At 37.1% G+C, this 23,928-nt stretch overlaps 2 protein-coding genes across 2 annotated transcripts in view; one reads left to right on the forward strand and one right to left on the reverse strand.

The window, feature by feature from the left end:
- Positions 1–23,928, forward strand: part of LOC126365768 (serine/threonine-protein kinase PRP4 homolog) — a 266,407-nt gene that overhangs the window by 241,327 nt on the left and 1,152 nt on the right. The window lies entirely within an intron of this gene.
- Positions 1–23,928, reverse strand: part of LOC126365770 (golgin subfamily A member 6-like protein 7) — a 510,481-nt gene that overhangs the window by 6,273 nt on the left and 480,280 nt on the right. The window contains exons 13-16 of the mRNA XM_050008292.1: positions 21,567–21,717; positions 14,965–15,149; positions 13,141–13,227; positions 575–652 (exon numbers count right to left, since the gene is read on the reverse strand). Of these exons, the coding sequence (XP_049864249.1) occupies positions 575–652; positions 13,141–13,227; positions 14,965–15,149; positions 21,567–21,717 (501 nt within the window). The remainder of the gene's footprint in view (positions 1–574; positions 653–13,140; positions 13,228–14,964; positions 15,150–21,566; positions 21,718–23,928) is intronic.

Here is a 23,928-nt window from a genome sequence, read left to right on the forward strand (position 1 = left end):
ACTATGGGAATGTTTTCATACATGGTCTAAGACAAGGAAGTATTTATTATGTCTCAAGAAGTTCGCTTTTGATGACTAATAATAGAAATTGCTGGCGTAGGATTTGTTTTTAAAATTTTATTACATTGGAGTGAATCAGTCCATATGGCTATCTTCGCAGCATACTGTCAGTATTGATATGTCAAATGAATTATTCTGCTGACATTTGTGTAGTTAGCCCTGTTTGTTCTAAATAGCATGAGACATATACTGCCATTTATGTAATTATGTATGCTATGATTTAATTCTGTAGTATTGTTTTAGAGAATATTTATGCAAAAATGGTACTCACAGTGTGTTACTGAAGATGGACATGTGATCTTATACTGGACTGGATTAATAAAATTTTAAAAAAGTTCTATGCAGCTGTTTTCAACTTTTAGACATCAGTGATAATGTTCATATGTTACCATGTTCAGAAAACAATTTTTTTTTTGAAAAAGTGCTCTATGACAGCTCAATTTTCATTGTTTATGGGTCACTTATTTATGTATTTAGCAAATTATTTCTAATATGCATTTTCAAAAATGCTTACCTTTGCACAAGATATGTCATTCCAGTACACAATGCCTCGTTTTGCTGTAGACATCAGATTGTTCCCCAATAGGAATTTCTGTGTAACAAAATAGAAAAAGATGTATTAATAACAACAAAATATTTTCTACACTACATAAGACGCTGTCCATCTCCATAGCTGACTGCCGTGAGGGTGACTTGGGTTCAATTTTTGATACTGCCAGAGATTTCTCATTTGTGAAAGGACCAGAATAGGGTGCAGTCAGGCCCCTGGTACCAGTTGAGGAGCTACTTCAATGGGAAGTAGGGCTCCAAGGTGTGTACAGTTGACAGTTGCTAGGGGAATGGTCTTGTAACTCCATGCATCTCTGTTCCACATCGGAGTGATGCCATATGGCACAACATGGTTGCTGGTCAACATCATGTCGTCCTCTGGGTCTGATTGTGCACTCACTTTTACTTTATGTAATGGACCGCCTTATATGGAAATTTGAAAGCTGTGAATTTAACATTGAACTAATCATGTTTTCTTTAGCCTTTGATTAACTTGTCCTTGCTTCATAGCTGAGAATATGATGGAGAAAAATTAAAGAAAAAAGTGTATTCCATTTATTACATTTCTATGAAAGTCAAACAATGGAAAATCCAGAATGGAATATAACAGTATTACTACATTTCTATGACAGTGTGTCATATGTTTCACATTTATTACTGACTATTTGCTGTGTAACTTGACTTTTTGTGATAAGCCACTTTATTTCAGTTATTTAATTGTTTTTCATTATTGCCTTTGGTACAATATAGTGACGTTTATTTGTCATATCTCAGTATGTCATACACTCTGTCTTTCATCTGATATTTTTCTCTGAATGCTCAATATGTAGCTGACATTCTATCCTAAGGTAAAAGCACTAAATTTGGTAGTAAAATAGTGATTTCACCCTTAGTATAATGGATTTTGTGCTGGCTGAAGCGCTATAAATTGAGGGGAGAAGATACAAATACTCCAAGCAACTCCATTTGTCTGCTCTTCTATTGTTTCATGGAATGCTTGCCTGCTATGTAAAGATACGTGAGTTCAAAATGTTTGTTACTATGAGTTGCCAGACCAGTGAAGCTTTTTGCAGATTATTTGTGTAATGTTTAAAATTGATGCTCCTTGAGTTATTTGTTAGTAAAAGTTTCACAGTTTCCCCTAGTTCATTCTTCTTGTCATCAGTCTTCTGACTGGTTTGATGCAGCCCACCACAGTTTCCTCTCCTCGATCAAACTCTTCATTCAGAGTAACACTAATACCAAAAATCGTAGGGTTTTGACTGCTGTATTCTAATCTCTCTTCTTTGTTTTTGTCCTCTGTGGCTCCCTCTAACACTTTAAAACTTATTCTCTGACATATAAAAAAATGTCCTATTATCTTGTTCCTTCTTCTAGATAGTGTTTTGCACATAATCTGTTCTTCACTGATTCTGTGGAGAACCACCTCATTTTTAATCTTATCAGTCCTCTCTTCTGTAACATCGCAACTCAAATGTTTCAGTTGTCTTCTTTTCCAGTTTCCTCCCAGTCTATGATTGATTTCCATGCAATTCTCTGCCCCATAAGTATGTTTCCTCCTCAAATTGAGAACTATTTTTGATAAAAGTAGACTACCTTTTAGAAAGAACTGCCCTAATTGTCTAGACAAGTCTGCTTCTTATATCCTCCTCTCTTTGTCCGGCATGCATTATTTTACATCAAAAGTAGCAGAATCCCTCCATTTCATCTACTTTGTGTACCCCAATTTTAATGTAAAGTTTATTTCTAATCACATTTCTGCTACTTCTCATCACTTTCACATTTCTTGTATTTACTCTCACTCCGTATTTTGTAGGCATTATACTCACTCCGTATTTTGTAGTAATTATACTGTTCATTGAGTATAGCAACATTAATTATCAGCAAATCTTATCATTGATAGTCTTTCACACTAAATTTTAATTCCACTACTGAACCAATCTTTTATTTCTGCCATTGTTCTTTTCGTTGTGCAAACTGAACAGTCTTACAACCTTTCTAATCTGAGTGCTTCTGTTTCGATCCTTCATATCTCTATGAATGTGTGGGTTATTTTCATGTAATTGTATTGTTACTTGGGTTAATGAAGATATAAGTGAAACCCAGCTTTTACACTTTTCAAGAGAATGTAAAAAAATAGTGTAAAATGTGGGAAAATGTGAAAGGTGGGAAATTGCTTTTTAAGTTATAAAAGTTATACAGCAGCAACCCCTCTTGCATCTTCATAGTTTATGCGTGATATGTGAACATAGTATGAATGAAGGATACAAACAGAAAGGTAGCATGTAACATTTATGACAATTCAACGATATTGGCTAAATATTTCAAACAGTTACTAAATAGTGCGGAACCTGAATGTCATTTGGAATTTGACCCCTATTCATGAAACAAAACACATTTAGAAAGAGTTATACCACCTCATCATGATGATGTAACACAGTGATTATCTCACTTCAAAATTATTGGAAATATGCTAATATACAAACTATTCTGAACTTACACAAACATCTTACTGACATTTGGAATACTCGGAAGTTACCAGAGAAATGGAATGTTGCAATAATCCATCCACTACACAAAAAAGGGGATAGATAAGATCCAAATAATTATAGGAGTATACCCCTTCTGGACAGTACTTATAAAAAAATTTTCAAGGTTCTGTATTTTAGAATTCATGAACAGCTTGATGGTGAACTAGGTGGATATCAAGGAGGCTTTTGTCCAGGATGAATCTGTCCTGATCAAATTATTGGTCTCAACTGGGTAATGAAACATCAAAGGGTCAGGAACAAGAAGCTAGTGATCACCTTTGTCAATTTTAAAAAAGCCTATGATAGTATCCATCGTGAATATCTACTGTCAATTCTTAAAGAATCTGGTTTACATCAGAAATTTGTCCACCTCGTTGCAGTCACCCTTCGAAATACCAAGGCTAGAGTAATGTTCAGAAATGAATTCTCTGAATGTTTTGAGATTCATACTGGTCTTTGACAAGGCGATGGATTGTCTCTGTTATTGTTCAACTGTGTGCTGGAAAAAATCATGCGTGAATGGAACAAGATATGCCCACCACCTGTTAAGATTGGAAGAAAGATTCGACTTAACTGCCTTACATTTGCAGATGATTTGGCGCTGTTAGCAAACAATATTGATGAAGCAAAGGTTCAGATAGAACAACTAGAATGATTAGCGGGAAAGATTGGATTGCAAATTTCATTTGAGAAAACAGAAATTATGCTCAGCTTCCCAGTTGACACATCCCATATCATACTCCATAATGATCAAAAAATTAAAACAGTAAAAAAGTTTAAATATCTTGGTGAGATTATTACCTGGATGCTACTGAAAGAGCATCAATAGATAGTAGAACATTAAAACTAGTGAGTGCAGAGAACCACACGGCCAACCTACAAAAACAATCTCTCTCACTGAATGCTAAATTTTGACATTACTCCTCTGTCATGAAACTGGAAGCAACAACTGACAAATTGCAGAAAGTTGATAGAAGAATATTCTGAACAATTATCAGTAAAAAACATCAAGTTAATTGGCAGTGGAGATTTTTTCCCAATTCAATAATGTATAAGAAAGTGAATTCATTATTGATATAATGCGGAAAAGAAGGATTGCATTTTTCAGCCACATATCTCGCCTACCAAATACTAGAATACTGAAGCAACTTCCCGACTACTTCTGGAATAGTAAAACCAAAAACATCTGGTTTAAAGAAGTACCACGTGATCTGGATGAATTGAACATCACCACACACCAGATTCAACACAGAGAAGAGAAAATACTTCTGAAGAACAAATATACACAGCTGACATTCAAACCATCAGAACAGAAGAAGTATGTCATATCTGCAGAAGAACAAGCAGCCAGATCACAGTGAATGAAGAAATTTTGGGAAACAAAAGGAACTGCTAACTGCTAAGACCTAAACTTAATCATTGTAGACTCTGTTGTATTATGTTTGATTTTAGTTCTTCAATGTGGGTTTAAACTATGTAAATGAATAAATAATATGAATGAAAATACTTATCAGGTTTTCTGCATTTGGTGCTATGTTTAGTCACTGACATGACATTTCTTGATTCTTTAGTGCAGCAAATTGCACTAAAGATGACACATTTTAGTGAGAGGCAGGTAACAGCAAACCAAGTGACTGTAGTGATCATTTAAATGTTTATGAAGCTAAGGTGCTGTATTTTGCAGTTTTCATATTATTACTTGTGTACCAAACACAGTACCCTGAAAGTATACAGCCTTTTATATTTTATAACAAAAAGTGTGTGAAATTTTACAAAATGCTTTAACCTCTTAAGAGTGTTGCAAATTTGCATCATACCAATTCTATGCTAATAATTGGAAGATTAACTGTTTCGAGTACCAGTACTGCTAGTTGCTCGTTCTGCCTGAAGCTACCAAAGTTTCTGACAAGTGGTACATTCTCCTGAATGTTATGGGTACCTCTAAAGTGCCACATTTTTTTATTTTTATCTTTCATCTAGAAATTTATTCAGGCATTAAGGGATTAAATATGACGCACAAATGTAGAGGTCGGTGCATGCTACATTGCAGTCTGTCTTCTCAACCTGTATTTCACATTTACATTCATTGGGGCTTCACCAACTTTCTACCTATCCTACTCTTTGGGCTGTGCTGTGGAGCAGTCTGTTGCCACAACACACCATTTTTTTGGTATGGATTTCCAGGTTGTAAACACAATGGAAAACATTGACACCAACACAAGAAATATATTTTTTATTACCTTCACTGTTGCAGGAAGCCAACTGTCATCACCACTATCAGTATCACTTCCTGCACTGTCGCCATTTCCCTGTGTATGAAAGTCAACCGTATGATCAACATATATACTTTCAACAGTGACAACATTGCCATCAACTTGTAGGAAATCTTGCACTGAATGATCCAACTGCAGCTTTTACCAGAAGAAAAAAAGAGTTGTGGTGTCATCATTATTACTCTGATCTGTTATGTCAGATCAATTCACTTTTTCTGCTTCAGTGAATCCACTTTTCAAAAGCAGTCAGAGTCAGTGGATTCCTTAACATTTGTCCACGCATTGGCAATAAGGTGCAATGCATCTAAAATTGTTCCTTTAAAGGAGGATGGATCTTTTCGAGCATCCATCACTTAATACCTTCTGTATAATGGCTTTCCTATAACAAGTTTTGAAGGTATGGCTATTGCCCAAATCCAAGAGCTGCAATTTGTTGACAGGAATTCTTAACTGCTCATTTCATAAATTTGTACTGTCGCTCGGGCAACAGTCAACAAACAAAAGAATTTTTCTGTTGCTGGTTCTCATTCTTGCATCAAAGCTAGGCAGTCAGTTCTCATTTTGTAATATTTTTTACCTTAAAACTGTGATAGATAACATGAAACTCCTACTTGAAAGGAACAGCTAATAACACAACAATTTGAACAATAAATACAGTTAACTTTTGGCACGATAGTTGACAGGTATACCTGACACACACACACACACACACACACACACACACACACACACACACACACACATAGAGACAACTTTAAACTATACTGAGGACTTATCGTAACAGCTATGTTCAAATTAATTTCAATATACCCTACCACTCATGAATTACAATACACTCAATAAATGACATCTAGTTCTCTGTAGATACGGTCTAACTCCATGGGTATGGTTGAGGGAGCAAAGGAATAGTATAACAGTTGTACACATGTCGTGATTTTTGTTTGTGGTCATTGAGAGACAATAGTATCCAACAAACAATGTTGTGAACATAAACGTTATGTACCTCTGTGATTGTTTACCTATTTGCTGACAGATGCCACATTTGGTGCACCTGTGATCTCCACAGCGAAGGGCAAGCATTGCTACGATACTTAACATGTGGTTCCTGCATGTCAGTTCCTTTGTGACACTGAAGTGTGTACATTGCTAGTATGGCTCCAGGAGTGCATATATCCATAGAAACACATGCTGAAAATGTAGCACTTAGTCAAGCAGATTTATCTATTCGCCAAATTGTGAAACAGGGTAGTGTGTCTATAGGGGGTGGGCAATACGCCCTTCACCGCCAGAAGACAACAGGTAGCAATAAGGATATACCACAACCAGGAAAACCTTATAAAACAACTAAAAGTGGTTATAAATACATCAGAATTACTGGTAAGAGAAATAGATTCAAAACAGTCTCCCAAATTCATACAGAATTAGTAGAAATGAACACGACAACAATATTTGTTGCAACAGTAAAAAGGGGACTGACTGAAGCCAGGTTGAAAGGATGTGTCACAGCAAGAACCCCCCTTCTTATGTTGTTGTGGTCTTCAGTCCTGAGACTGGTTTGATGCAGCTCTCCATTCTGCTCTATCCTGTGCAAGCTTCTTCATCTCCCAGTACGTACTGCAACCTACATCCTTCTGAATCTGCTTAGTGTATTCATCTCTTGGTCTCCCTCTACGATTTTTACCCTCCGTGCTGCCCTCCAATACTAAACTGGTGATCCCTTGATGCCTCAGAACATGTCCTACCAACTGAACCCTTCTTCTAGTCAATTTGTGCCACAAACTCCTCTTCTCTCTAATTCTATTCAACACCTCCCCATTAGTTATGTAATCTACCCATCTAATATTCAGCATTCTTCTGTAGTACCACATTTTGAAAGCTTCTATTCTCTTCTTATCCAAACTATTTATTGTCCATGTTTCACTTCCATACATGGCTACACTCCATACAGATACTTTCAAAAATGACTTCTTGACACTTAAATCTATACTCGATGTAACAAATTTCTCTTCTTCAGAAACGCTTACCTTGCCATTGTCAGTCTACATTTTATATCCTCTCTACTTCGACTATCATCAGTTATTTTGCTCCCCAAATAGCAAAACTCCTTTACTATGTTAAGTGCCTCATTTCCTAATCTTAATTCCCTCAGCATCACCTGACTTAATTCAACTACATTCCATTACTCTTGTTTTGCTTTTGTTGATGTTCATCTTATATCCTCCTTTTAAGACACTGTCCATTCTATTCAACTGCTCTTCCAAGTCCTTTGCTGTCTTTGACAGAATAACAATGTCATTGGCAAACCTCAAAGTTTTTATTTCTTCTCCCTGATTTTAATACCTACTCCAAATTTTCTTTTGTTTCCTTTACTCTTTGCTCAATATACAGATTGAATAACATCGGGGAGAGGCTACAACCCTGTCTCACTCCCTTCCCAACCACTGCTTCCCTTTCATGCCCCTTGATTCTTATAACTGCCACCTGCTTTGTGTACAAATTGTAAATAGCCTTTCGCTCCCTGTGTTTTAGGCCTGCCACCTTCAGAATTTGAAAGAGAGTATTCCAGTCAACATTTTCAAAAGCTTTGTCTAAGTCTACAAATGCTAGAAACATAGGTTTGCCTTTTCTTAATCTTTCTTCTAAGATAAGTCGTAGGATCAGTATTGCCTCACATGTTCCAACATTTCTACAGAATCCAAACTGATCTTCCCCGAGGGCGGCTTCTACCAGTTTTTCCATTCGTCTGTAAAGAATTCATGTTAGTATTTTGCAGCTGTTACTTAATAAACTGATAATTCGGTAATTTTCACATCTGTCAACACCTGCTCTCTTTGGGATTGGAATTATAATATTCTTCTTGAAGTCTGAGGGTATTTCGCCTGTCTCATACATCTTACTCACCAGATGGTAGAGTTTTGTCAGGACTGGCTCTCTCAAGGCTGTCAGTAGTTATAATGGAATGTTGTCTACTCCCGGGGCCTTGTTTCGACTTAGGTCTTTCAGTGCTCTGTCAAACTCTTCACGCAGTATCGTATCTCCCATTTCATCTTCATCTACATCCTCTTCCATTTCCATATTATTGTCCTCAAGTCCATCGCCCGTGTATAAATCCTCTACATACTCCTTCCACCTTTCCGCCTTCCCTTCTTTGCTTAGAACTGGGTTTCCATCTGAGCTCTTGATATTCATACAAGTGGTTCTCTTATCTCCAAAGGTCTCTTTAATTTTCCTGTAGGCAGTATCTATCTTACCCCTAGTGAGATAAACCTCTACATCCTTACATTTGTCCTCTAGCCATGCCTGCTTAGCCATTTTGCACTTCCTGTCGATCTCATTTTTGAGACGTTTGTATTCCTTTTTGCCTGCTTCATTTACTGTGTTTTTATATTTTCTCCTTTCATCAATTAAATTCAATATTTCTTCTGTTACCCAAGGATTTCTACTAGCCCTCGTCTTTTTACCTACTTGACCCTCTGCTGCCTTCACTACTTCATCCCTCAAAGCTACGCATTGTTCTTCTACTGTATTTCTTTCCCCCATTCCTGTCAGTTGTTCCCTTATACTCTCTGTGAAACTCTGTACAACCTCTGGTTTAGTCAGTTTATGCAGGTCCCATCTCCTTAAATTCCCACATTTTTTTCAGTTTCTTCAGTTTTTATCTACTGTTCATAGCCAATATATTGTGGTCAGATGCCACATATGCCCCTGGAAATGTCTTACAATTTAAAACCTGGTTCCTAAATCTCTGTCTTACCATTATATAATCTATCTCATACCTTCTAGTATGTCTAGGCTTCTTCCATGCATACAACCTTCTTTCATTATTCTTGAACCAAGTGTTAGCTATGATTGAGTTATGCTCTGTGTAAAACTCTACCAGGCGGCTTCCTCTTTCGTTTCATACTCCCAATCCATATTCACCTATTACATTTCCTTCTCTTCCTTTTCCTACTATTGAATTCCAGTCATCCATGACTATTAAATTTTCGTCTCCCTTCATTACCTGAATAATTTCTTTTATCTCATCATACATTTCTTCAATTTCTTTGTCATCTCCAGAGCTAGTTGGCATATAAACTTGTACTACTGTCGTAGGCGTGGGCTTCGTGTCTATCTTGGCCACAATAATGCATTCACTATGCTGTTCATAGTAGCTTACCCACATTCCTATTTTTTTTATTCATTATTGAACCTACTCCTGCATTACCCCCATTTTATTTTGTATTTATAATACTGTATTCACTTACCAAAAGTCTTGTTCCTCCTGCCACCAAAGTTCACTTATTCCCACTATATCTAACTTTAACCTATCCAGTTCCCTTTTTAAATTTTCTAACCTACCTGCCCGATTAAGGGATCTAACATTCCATGCTCCAATCTGCAGAATGCCACAGTTTTCTTTCTCCTGATAACGATGTCCTCTTGAGTAGTCCCCACCTGGAGATACAAATGGGGGACAATTTTGCCTTCGGAATATTTTACCAAAGAGGACGCCATCTTCATTTAACCATACAGTAAAGCTACATGCCCTTGGGAAAAATTACAGCTGTAGTTTGCTTGCTTTCAGGCATTCACAGTACCAGCACAGCAAGGCTGTTTTGGTTAGTGTTACAAGGCCAGATCAGACAATCATCCAGACTGTTGCCCCTGCTGCAACTACTGAAAAGGCTGCTGCCACTCTTCAGGACCCACATGTTTGTCTGGCTTCTCAACAGATACCCCTCCGTTTTGGTTGCATCTACGGTACGCCTCTCTGTATCGCTGAGACACGCAAGCCTCCCCACCAACAGCAAGGTCCATGGTTCATGGTGGGGCCCCCCTTCTAAGGCCCACAGATAAGCAGAAGAGACTTGAATGGGCTAGAAAACATTGTAATTGGACATTGGAAGAGTGGATGAAGGTGCTATTCACCAATGAATAGAAGTCTGAGATGTTGGAACCAGAAGGAGAATATTTGTTTGCCAATTTGTAGTGGAAAGGGTAGCCCAGCAGTGTGTTCTACCTCCAGTTAAACATGGTGGAGATTGTATTATGGTTTGGGAATGTTTGGCCGGAGATGGATTTGGTGACATTGTGAAAATAATAGGATGTATGGATCAGAAGATGTACCACTGCATACTTCAGTATCATGCAATACAAAGTGGATTGCACTTAATAGGGAAAGGGTTCTCCTTACAACAGGATAATGGATAATGACCCAAAACATTGGTCGGCATACTGTACAAACTACATTGCATCAAAGGAAAAACACAAAGCACTTAATGATATGGTATGACTGTCCCAAAGCCCCAATTGTAATCCCATTGAAATAGTCTGGGATGAAGTGGACAGACATATTAGGGAAGTTAATATATCCAGCAAGAAACATCTCTGGAATGTTGTTAAGGATGTGAAGAATCATATAGATTCACAATACGTACAAAACCTGACTGACCGCATGCCTCGAGTTTGTGAGGCAGTCATTAAATCCAAAGGAAGATACTTTGATGAAAGTAAAATATAATGATTGTGATTGTATTATATATTTGGAAGTTAATATAATTATATTTTGTGAGAAATATTGGGTGTATTGAAATTAATGAGCGGTAGTGTAGGTATGAGTCAAAGGGAAGAAACACACCAGGCATGGAGACAGAGGTGGGGGGGGGGGGTGTAGAAATTTAAGGGTGGGGGAAGAAGTAGTATTGCTTGTGGGAGATTGCATGAACATGTTGGGGACAGGGACAGGGTAGGGTTGTTAGATACAGTTAAAAGGTTTGCGGGGAGGGGGGGGGGGGGGGATGTACGTATTAGGAGAGAAGTAGAGAAGAATTAATGGGTGAGTTGACAGAATAAAAGGCTGTGTTGTACTGGAGTGGGAGCAGCGAAGGGGATAGGTAAGTGGCGACAGGGACTGGCAAAGGGTGAGGCCAGGGGCTTACGATGACATGGAGCATATTGCAGGGAGAGTTTCCATTGACAAACTATGGTCAAGAGACAGATGGAACACCTAGTTGCAGAACGTGCTGCCCATCACAATGTGCTTCACACCAGTGACTGCTTCACACCTTGTGCAATCTATTGACTTCAGCTTTTCTGAATTACATGGGAGGGAACCCTCCCTGTAATATATCCGACATTCCCATAAATACCATTGGCCTCGACCTTCATTGGTCCCTGTCCTCCACTTACTTATGCCCTTCTGTGTTCCCATCCTGGCACAACACAGCTTTTAGTTCTGTCAAACACCCACTAGTTGTTTTCCCCTTCTGTACTTCTCTTTCTCTCCTTTCCCACTAAATGCCCCCCCCCCCCCTTTCCAAAGCCTCATGACTGCACATAGCAGCCATACGCTGTCCCCTCCCACCACGCCCCAGCATGCACCTATAATCAGCACTGCACTGTCTCACACCCCACTCTGATATCCTCCTGCCTTCCCCACCCAATACCTCCACCTTACTCCCACCACCCGCACTGGATTTCTGTTCCCATCAGGCACAGTTATGAGTCAGTTGCACCACGGCAGCCAGACTATGTGGTCATGTGTGTGTGAGTTGTGCCAGTGTGAAAGTGTGATGTACTTCTGAAAAAGGCCTTTCACCAAAAAGCTAAAATGTATAGCAGTTTTTTCATTGTGTCTTTCTGAGGCTCAGCATTTCCTATATATGATGAGTAGAAATCTATCCTCTTCATAATATTGTTGTTACTCCATCATGGACTTTCCATTGTTTAACATGATACTCTATATGCTTCCTTATGATTCTTTTTATTCATAAAAAAGAAACTACCGTCGGCAATGTGTAAAGTATAGACTGCTACTCACTACGTAGAGGCAGCATTGAGTCATAGAAAGGCACAATGCAAAAGATAAAGCTTTTGGGCAAATTCTTTCCTCAGAAGTAGAACTGTTACTCATTCACACAACAATAACTCACAGGCACATGGCTACTATCTCATGATGCTAAGCCATAGTGCCCAGAGACAGTAGCCATGAGCATGTGAGCTGTAGTGTAAATGAGTGACACTTATACTTCTGAGGAAGGACTTTTTTCAAAAGCTTTAATATTTCTAGTATTTTTAACAGCGTGTGAAGAAACAGACATTGGTGTTGGTCTTGCAGCTGTACTAAATTTGTGAAATTTATTCAAAATTGCCGAATCTTGTTGACATGATCTGTGTTAGGTATGAAGATATTACCTGCTGGTGATACACGAAAAATTGTGCTGACCAGGACTCGAACCAGGATTTCTCAGGTGTTGGCTATCTGAATCCTTGAATTCAAGTAATGTCACAAGCAATGATGGGGTTGTTAAGGTGACCACTCTCACCAAGCAGATATCCAGGTTCGAGTCCTGGTTCGGCACATATTTTCAGGTATCACCAATAGATAATATCATCATTCCTAACACTGCAAATGTCAGAATGATTCTGCAATTTCAAATAAATGTCTAGAACTGTTTTTCTTTTTTGTTGTTCCTTTGTGTGACTCAGTGCCTCCTCTATGTGGGAAGTAGCAATGTATACTTTCTTTATAGTTGTTATTTCATCCTAATCTACTGTATCAGCTGTGTTTACTGGCACGATGCTAATTCATGTAGCATTTATTTATCTGAATACATTATCCATAGGGTTAAACTCCACAATTATAATTAGTGGTGATCTGCATCAATAGAGCAAAAAAGAGAAAATGCAGTGGGTCTAAGAGGATTTAATTGACTATTGTATCTAGATCCCATACTGCAAATTACCTTCGGTGGAACTTCAGGCTTCTGTAAATTGCGATTATTCTTGTCTTGCTTCAATGGAATGTTGTCGTCGTCTGTTTCTTTAATTTCCTGCAAGTATAATAATATGCAGTTTTACAGGCAGTTGAAAATGTGAAATGGATAAGATTATTTTGTTTGTATTATTCTGAAATATGTTTATGGAAAAATGGAAATGATATTATTATTAGTAGTAGTAAGCCATTCAAAAATTCAGTTGCAGCACTTCAGTAGATATTATTTCTTTGAAAACCTTATTGCTCGAGAAGAATGTGCTGCACTTAAACCTACTACAACATCCCCTGCCCCCATTTTCCTTCCATTAGTTCACACAACATACTTGATTAACATTATATAAACTTACTTTAAAGCAGTGTACATTAACAGTCTCTCAACCAGTATCTCTTTTGCGAAATTTCAATACAGCAAAATCAGTTTCACAGCTCTTATATCTGCACCGACACAATACTTTCTCTAGTGTTATGGATTCTCTAGAAAATATCACCTACGAGCAGTCAAAATATCTTAGCAGTCATCTGAATTTACATCTACATCCATACTCTGCAAAGCACTGTGAAGTTGTTACACCCAGGTGCTCGTATGAGTGATTCCAATGATTCCAGTTGGGACTTGCTGATATTTTTAGTCATAGGGTACTATGTTTCCTCATTTTATGATTTTCACAATTTTGCATTTCTGAACATTTAAAGCAAATTACCAGTCTCTTCTCCAATTTGAAATCTTATTAACATCCAATTGAATATTTTTGCAGTTTTATTTAGGTGGTATCATGTGAGAAACACAAAAATTGGGTTTGCTTGGCTGAAGTTTTTGGAACCCGTTTTGGTTTAAGGTAATAGTGTGTTGGAAAGCTCATTACAAAATTGAAACAAGTGTAGCATAAAATCAATGACTCGTGTAGACAATGACCAACACTTTCTAAATTTTAGTATTGGAAATTCCTCAGTGGAAGAAAAACACAGCAAGAAAATTGAAAAGATATTACTGGAATGGATTTAGTGCTATTGTCAAAGAATGTACAACCAACTGTTAGCTCCTTCTCAATAGTACTTGTGTCCCAGTTCTAGTCATTTCTTGTAAGTAATTAATAACCAGGAGCTCTATTTCAGCCCTGTGTACAGTATAAGTAAAGCTGTTTTCAACCCAAAGATTGGTTCGAACATCAAAATTCTATTACAAGACATGGTTCTATATCTGTATTTATTTGTTTCCTTTATAGTTTGAGAATACTGAAATATTAATATATGCACAGTTGAATTGACATGATGTTGGTCCACTGTGAAAAATATAAAAGGACACCCTACAGTCAAACTACATCAATAAAGAAAAGAGTCCGCCCCCGGTAGCTGAGTGGTCAGTGTGACAGAATGTCAATCCTAAGGGCTTGGGTACAATTCCCGGTTGGGTCGGAGATTCTCTCTGCTCAGAGACTGGGTGTTGCATTGTCCTAAGCATCATCATCTCATCCCCATTGACGCCCAAGTCGCCGAAGTGGCGTCAAATTGAAAGACTTGCACCCGGTGAACAGTCTACCCAACGGGAGACCCTAGTCACATGACATTTTCAATAAAGAAAAGATACACAATTGCAAATATTGCTTGAATGAATGTTAAGATAGTTTGCGAATTCCCAACTACACAGTGTATTTCGGGAATAGTGCAGTGCAGCACATTTTAGGAAGTGCAGTTGTCTGCAGTTGTGCTTCAACAAGATAGAAGAGAAGTTAATGCTAATGCTTCCAGTTCCTTTTCCAGATTTGTTCCCTGAAGGAAATCAACTATTCCTTACCTTAATATATTCCAATGTGCTGTCAAGGCTGCGAACAACTTTGGTCAATTCATCAATGGGTCCCTCAAGATTAGGAAATGTGCCATTAATTATTCTAGATGTCTGTTCCTCAAGAGTTTCTTCCTTTTGCTGGTATGCAGTTTGTACAAGTGTCTTCATGTTCAGATCTTCATGATTTTTACACACTGGAGATGAAATAATATGATGAGTTACTGACTGAAATGCACACAGCACACAAGAAACACAGATAATAAATTTTGTTCCCTGAATTATTTTATATAATTGTTTCACACCTGTTGCAGTTATAGTTGGTATAAAGAATGTGGGACAGTGTTCAGAGAGTCTTATCAGAATGACTCAGCCTTAACAAAAAACAACTTTTTCCAGAACTAAGGGTGTGTCATTATACACCAAAATTTTCTACATTTTATCTGATAATTCCGTAATTTCAAACAATACTGTTTACATCATACGGCTTGAGACAGGAAAAATTGCATTAGCTATAAACAAATAAAAAAAAGCAAAGACAGCACTTTTTATTGTCATCACATGAAATCATCAGTTTTTGCAAACAGTCATAAAAGTTTTGTGTTTCTCCTGATTCTCGTGTAGAAATCTTGTAACTCTGAGGGTGCCAGTTTATCTATTTTGGTAACTGATAGATACTTAATACGGCCTTTTTTTCTCAGCGCTGAGAAATGGGTATAATTTCAAAATAACCATTTATTTCCCACCTGGAGAACTATGGCTCAGTAAATATATTTGAAATTTCTTTAGGATTGACACTTAGACAGAAATATGTTGAGGTTCAGAACTGAGTTGTAACTTTCCACTTAGAACACACACATATTCTTACATTTCATTCAACTTGCTCAAACTTGTAAACTATTCACTGTACAGAGATGGAACTGGCATCAGTGTCTTGTGGAAGAACTACATTATGTTTCCATTTTAGTTTTATCTGTGGAAAGAATTTTGAGAATGATATACAGAAGGTGTATGAAAGTACATTTTTTGAAACTGTTATCAGATTTTTGACATGCAGGAAAATTTTTGATACTGAATTGAGATATAATTTGAATTAAGTGTGATGCATAATGCTGCACTTGTATGACAGAGCCTCTTTGTTGACCCATTTCATTTTCCTAAGAGAAACTGTGTGCTCAGTTTATAATTAAATTGTTATTACATTTTCTGGCCAAACTTTCTACTTACTTGTAATGAAACAGAAAAGTTATGTCTATTAATTGAAGCGAGAGAACTTATCTTCTCGGCTTGGAAGAAATAATAACTGTGATAGCAAAATACCTCTACCTCAATAAAGCAACAATTATAATGGAAAAAGTGAGAGCAATTTCTTTTTGTTTGATTAAGACTGAGTTCCTGAGATGAACTTCATTCCGACTCTATGGCAGATAACTGCTTCTTATTAATAGTCAAAACTTATCAAATCAGAATTTTGCTCTGCAGTGTTTAAACTGCATAACAAACATTGTGCTGAATCCACCTGCATATCTTATCATGTGGAGAGTGAAAAAGCTCTATCAACATCACTCTCATTGCAGTCATACATGTTTGCAGTGCACGTCATTTCCTATATCGAATTTTTTAAAAATAGCTTTATTGCCCCATGATGCACTACGGTGGCTTTCTTCCAGCCTTCAGAGGTGACCTTCATGAAGGTTTCTCCCTTATCAGCTCTACTGGTTTATGAAGAGATATTAGATTCATAAGCTCGACTTTTTAAACATTATTACTTACTTTGACCTTTTGGTGCTGAAGCTAAGCATATCCTCATTTGCTTTTGCCATGGTAGTTATTTTCTCAATAACAACAGAGCAGTTGTGGCTTTTATCAATAATAATTGTTTACATAGTAGGAAAATAATGCATGAACCAATTATCTCAGCTGATGCATGGCAATGCACTCAGTGCAGTCATACATGTTTGCAGTGCACATCATTACCCATATCGAATTTTTAAAAAATAGCATTATTGTCCCATGATGCATTACGGTGGCTGTATTCCAGTCTTCAGAGGTGACCTTCCTGGCAACTTCTTCCTTATCAGTTCTACTGGTTTACGAAGAGATATTAGATTCATAAGCTCCACTTTTTAAAATTTATCACTTACTTTGATCTTTAGGTGCTGAAGCTAAGCATCTCCTCATTGCTTTTGCCGTGGTAGGTATTTTGTCAATAACAACAGAGTAGTTGTGGCTTTTATCAATAACAATTGTTGACAAAGTAACTCAACTGATATATGACAATGGTCCAGCTGAGAAACAAACTTTGAATAATATTTGATGAACTTGCTTCTAACACTGTTCACTATTACACAACACACAATAGTAGCAACAGAAAACTATTAATGCATGAACTATAAGAAATGAAAATAAATAAAATCTCAGGCTACTATGAGGGACAGCAAGCCACCTAAAACTGCAGTGGGAAGTGTTTTAGTGATGGAAGTGAAGATATGGAAACTGTAGGTAGTGCAACATCTACAGGTCTCACGGTATTGGCTTAATGCATGCCATGCCTTCCTCATGAACCTCGCCCCACTATTTCCTTTGCAGCTACCAATCCTAAAGTAAGTGTGAGCAGACTAAACAGACTATAGATGTGATACCATTCTTCAAAAGGTATCCATTCCAGTAACAGTATGACACTTCCCAATGCTTTTATATAACCTACCGTACGAAAGTGACACATTTTTTAGAGGTCTTTATTGCAGTATATTGCTTAAACTACATATTTTCATAACATGAAAGTATAGCTGTGGAAAAAGAAAACATGGCATTTTATTTGTGCAAACATATAAATCACCATGACATCTATCACCTTCCAACCTAACCTAGGCCATGGTCTATGCAACATACCACACTGTCATCACAAACATAGTTCACAATATAGTTTTAACCAGCAAGCCGAGCCAGTCACATGCCCATGCCAGCAGCATCATTGTGTTTATGCCAGAGAAGCAGAGAGAGAGGAGTCAGTAACAATGCACACACCAATATTCTTACAAGTAGAGTCCTTCCACATGCTAGTTTTGGGTGTCCCAGCTTCCCATGAAGATTTTTTTGCTCTCTCTTTCTGTGTGCAAGCGCAGGTGCGCACACACACACACACACACACACACACACACACACACACACACACACACTGCAAGGTAAGAATCCGTGCCGGTTTGAATTGAACTTGTACTTGTCATGTGCTGAAGTTAGTTTTCACAATGGCTCAGTATCCTCTTCTATTGAAATAAACTTCTCAAACTTCTCATTTTTACCATCAGAAATATGTTTCCATCATGTCACATGCCCTGTACTGAGCAGGCACCATGTTGGCTTATGTGCTCGTGCACTTTAAGTGCTGATTTCGTGATTTTCATGTTTATAATTGTGTACTACAAAACTATGAAGTTTAATTAATGCACTGTTGTTGTTGTGGTCTTCAGTCCAGAGACTGGTTTGATGCAGCTCTCCATGCTACCCTATCCTGTGCGAGCTTCTTCATCTCCAAGTACCTACTGCAACCTTCTGAACCTGCTAAGTGTATTCATCTCTTGGTCTCCCTCTACGATTTGTACCCTCCACACTGCCCTCCAATATTAAATTGGTGATCCCTTGATGCCTCAGAAAATGTCCTACCAACCAATCTTTTCTTCTAGTCAAGTTGTGGCACAAATCCTTTTCCCCAATTTTATTCAGTACCTCCTCATTAATTACGTGATCTATCCATCTAATCTTCAGCATTCTTCTGTAGCACCACATTTCAAAAGCGTCTATTCTCCTCTTGTCTAAGCTATTTATCATTCATATTTAACTTCAATACATGGCTATTCTCCAATAGTCCAGTACTTTCAGAAAAGACTTCCTGACACTTAAAATTACTGCACTATGCACTGCATTAATGAACTCTCCAAACTCTTGTCATTTTTGATTTGATATGTGTAGCATAAATATTAGAACAGCTGACATCACCAGATAAAACTATTATCTGTATTCCAAGTTAAATGTGATGCTGCTTCTTTTTTGTTGGAAGATGAATTTTTGGTAACTAAACCAGTAAGATATTGAGAAATATGATGGGTCTGATGTTTGGAAGAGATGAAGGAAACACTGAAGCACACTGGATTGCTAATAATTGGCAACCAATGCTGTACAATCACAATAAACTCATGAGATGTTCAATTGACTCTTTTATTAGAACATGTTACACATTTTGGGGTTACACCCATCTTCATACATCTGTTACAAAAAAGTACAAAACATAAGTGAACCGCACATTCAACATGTCTCAACATTACAGAAAATGAGATCGGACCATATGAGTTACATACCATAAACTTCAACACCTCCTTAATGAACCAGGCATACAGCCTTGACAATTCGAAGACAGTGTCCAGTAACATATGACTATAACTGCGACACGACCAGTCTTAAATGAGAGTGTATACTGATGCTAAACAAGTCAACTAAAAGGGAAGCACCCTCGGTAGGGGGCGCTGCATGGTCATATGCTCCATGTGTTCACATGTAATTCTCTAATAATATACTCAGCATGTAACATGTAACAGGGTGTAATTACGACTAGCAACTGGAATGGTACTTCCGTACATGTTGACACTGAAGGATTTTTTTTTTTTTTTAAATTTAAAACCCAAAATTTTTACATGCCATGCTATACATATATCCAGTAGTGGACAACTCAAATTGTCATGCCACTAGTTTATATAAGAAATGTATGAGGTATAACCCACAAGTGTGTTTCGGGATTTTATGAAAATGTTCTTCCTCTTACAATTAAACTTTTTTCCATGTGGCAGAGGAGTGTAGGTTATTGTTTGAAGGCTTCTATTTGGGCAATCATGGCCCATGAATATTACTGTATTTTGATAGGAGAATGGCTGCCGCCGACATGTTTGCCGTTGGCTTTAACAGATTGCGCCTAAGACGTTTATGTATGTGATCTGATTACAGGGTTTTAGTTTATGATGGGTACTGCTGGTTATACTTAATTTGGCGGTGTTCTTTCAGACGTTTGGGAGGTTGAAAGGTTTATTCACGAAGGAAACCCCCCCCCATTATTTATTTTATGTTGACATATGATTTGAGTTGTGCTTAGTACCACTACTGGCTATAGGTATAGCATGGCAATGTAAAAATTTTGGGTTAAAAAATAAAAAAAAATCCTTTAGTGTCAATGTGTACAGAAGTACCATTCCAGTTGCTAGTCGTAATTATGCCCTGTTACATGTTACATACTGAGTATATTATTATTGAATTACATGTGAACACATGGAGCATATGACCATGCAGCACCCCGTACCGAGGGTGCTTCGTTGATAGTTGACTTGTTTAGCATCAGTATACGCTCCGCTTTATGACTTATTGTGTCGCAGTTATAGTCATATGTTATTGGACACCTGGTTGGTTGAGAAGGAGTTGAAGTTTGTGGCATGTAACTCATATGATCTGATCTCATTTTCTGTAATGTTGAGATGTGTTGAATGTGCTGTTCACTTATGTTTTGTACTTTTTTGTAACAAATATCTGAAGATGGGTGTAATCCCGAAACATGTAACATGTTCTTATAAAAGAGTCAATTGAACATCTCATGAGTTTATTGTGATTGTACAGCATTGGTTGCCAATTATTAACATAAAAATGACTATAGGCCTCAGACAGGATATTATGTCCTGTATATCACACTGGATTGCACCTGCAAATTAGGCTAACAACTATTATGGTCACAGATTCATGTATTAAGTCTGTGTTCACTGCTGTAGGTTCTTGTTTGAGTCATGGGATGACAACAAACTCTATAAATGCTTACGTGGCAAAGAGTCTGTTATGTGTAGTCTCAGCTGTGAACGATATTCTGAAATGATAGAAATCCTTTCAAAAGTTACTGAAGAAGCAGTTCTTATTGCCAGCAGTTTATGCAGACAACAACAGCATTTGGATGCAAAGATATTTATTTTCTTTAATTGATCAAATTTAATGGGTTTAATATGAATGATTTATCTTTTTAATAATCTAAATAAATGTAATCTGTGATGTCAATAAATATAATACAATTGATGGGTATATTTTCATTTCTAATGTGACACTAAAAACATCTAAATAGGGCAAAAATATGAAACATTTGGCTCTTCACAAATAAGCCATCAGAAAGTAATATAAAAATTGGCAAAAGACAAGAACACTAAAACAGGCAGAAAATAATAAGAAAAGCTTGTAAAAAATAACACCGAAGTTAACCACGAAATAAAATGCTCACTGTCCTTACATATGACATATTACTATTAGTACTATGTCTGTTCATAATTTTTTGCTAAATAAATGCAGTCTTTTTATTGTGTGCCTCCTCTCTCCTTAAGTTATAGAAAGCATACAGCTATCAGTGTTTAGTGACTAAATTTTAATTTGCTTTCAATCCAAATAACACATACACCAATGACAAGGTGTTCTTGGAAGACATTATCTCAAAATCTATCAGACTTCCTTTATGTAAATACATTTTCACCTCAACTAACTCTGTTATTGCAGCAGGTGTATGTTAATAAAGAGGTAGAACACCTTAGTTGAATACTTACTGACTGCTGGCTCTTCTGTTCCACATGTGTGATTCTGAGCATTATTCAGCATTTGCTCAAGACTCACAATGTGTCTGTTAAGTGTTGCAGTTGTTGCCTTTTCATGGTCTTTCTGAATCTGAATCTCTGCTCGCAGATCCCGCACAGTAGCCTGAAAACACATATTTTTTTAAAAAAATGATTGTTTGGTTTCCTTTAAATATGTACCTAAAATATTTGAAAATAAATTGAATACAGAAATATATATCCAATCTGTTATACTGCTTCCCAGTTAAACTAATCTAACGCAAAAAAAAAAAAAAAAAAAAACAAGAGCTATTAAAATGCCAAATTGGAGCAAATACTATATATCATGCTGAATGATAGTACTGGGAAATCATTAAACTGTGAGTAAGCAATAGGAATAGACATATTGAAACAAATGATGATGGTAGGTTTTATAATGCAATAAGATTTTCATACATCTGCATATAAATCTACATCTACAGGGGTACCCATTTAAAAAAAAGGGGGAAAAATCACACTTCACTGCCTGACAAAGGGTTCATCGAATCAGCTTCACAATAATTCTTTATTATTCCACTCTCAAACAGCGCATGGAAAAAATAAACACCTTTATATGTCTGTGTGAGCTCTAATTTCCTTTATATTATTATGATGATTGTCTCTCCCTATTTAGGTTGGTGTCAACAAAATATTTTCACATTTGGAGGAGAAAGTTGGTACTTGAAATTTTGTGGCAAGCTTCTGCCACAACAAAAAATGCCTTTGTTGTAATGGTATCCATCCCAAATTGTGTATCATGTCCATGACACTCTCTCCCCTACTTTGTAACAATACAACACGTGCTGCTCTTCTTTGAACTTTCTCGATGTTCTCTGTTAATTCTGTCCGGTAAGGATCCCAGACCATGCAGCAGCACTCCAAAAGAGGACAGACAAGCATAGTGTAGGCAGCCTCTTCAGTAGATATACTACATTTTCTAAGTGTTCTGCCTGTAAAACGCAGTCCTTCCCCACAACTTTATCTACATGTTCTTTCCAATTTAAATTCATTGTAATTGTAGTTTCCAGGTATTTAGTTGAATTTACAGACTTTATATTTGACTGATTTATCATGTAACCAAAGTTGAATGGATTCTTTTAGCACTCATGTGGATGAGTGTCAACTGCCAGTTTTTGCACCATTCAGATGTCTTTTCTAAATCGTTTTGCAATTTGTTTTGATTGTCTGATGAGTTTACTAAATGATAAACAACAGCATCATCTTCAAACAACCTAAGACAGCTGCTCAGATTGTCTCATAAATCATTTATATATATAAGGAACAGCAGATGCCCTATAACACTACCTTGGGAAATGCCAGAAATCACTTCTGTTTTACTTGATGACTGTCCATCAGACACATTGACAGGAAATCACGAATCCAGTTGCATAACTGAGATGATATTCCATAAGCACGCAATTTGATTACAAGTGTCAAAAGCCTTCTGGAAACCTATAAATATGGAATCAACTTGAAATCCCTTGTCAGTAGTACTCAATACTTCATGTCAGTAAAGAGCTAGCTGTGCTTCACAAGAACGATGTTTTCTAAATCCGTGTTGACTGTGTGCCAGTAGACTTCTCTTCGAGGTAATTAATAATATTTGAACACAATACATGTTACAAAATCCTGCTGCATATTGATGATAATTATATGGATCTGTAATGTAGTGGACTACTCCTACTACTTTTCTTGGGTATTGGTGTGACCTGTGCAACTTTCTAGGCTTTGAGTTTAAATCTTTCAGTGAGCGAGCAGTTGTGTATGATTGTTAAGTATGGAGTTATTGCATCCGCACATTCTGAAAGGAACCTAATTAGTATACAGGCTAGACCAGAAGACTTGTTTTTATTGAGTGATTTAAGTTGCTTCACTACTCTGAGGATATTTACTTCTAAGTTACTTATGTTGGCAGCTCTTCTTGGTTCAAATTCTGGAATATTTACTTCGTCTTCTTCGGTGAATTCCAATTTGTATCACTGGAGGGCAACACCAGACAAACAAACTAAAGTGATCAACTGGGGATTACTGCAGGGTTGATGGGGGTGAGGGGACTGTTGAGACGAGAAGAAATGGGTGTCCTGAGTGTTTGAAACTGGAGCAAAAGGCTTATGAAGAATCAGGATGGAATTTGATGTATTTTTCATAAAATGATTTCAGCTGTGGTTGTTTGCTTGTGTTTTTTGTTAAGGCAGTAAGCTGAAATTATAATTAACTTTTGAACATTAAATATTGGTGGCATACTTACTAATGTAAAACAATGAAAAATTGTGAAAATGTAATTTTATTGTTTGATGATATCAGGAGACAGCCTTCT

This window comes from Schistocerca gregaria, chromosome 4 (genome assembly GCF_023897955.1).
Source record: "Schistocerca gregaria isolate iqSchGreg1 chromosome 4, iqSchGreg1.2, whole genome shotgun sequence".
NCBI lineage: Eukaryota > Metazoa > Arthropoda > Insecta > Orthoptera > Acrididae > Schistocerca > Schistocerca gregaria.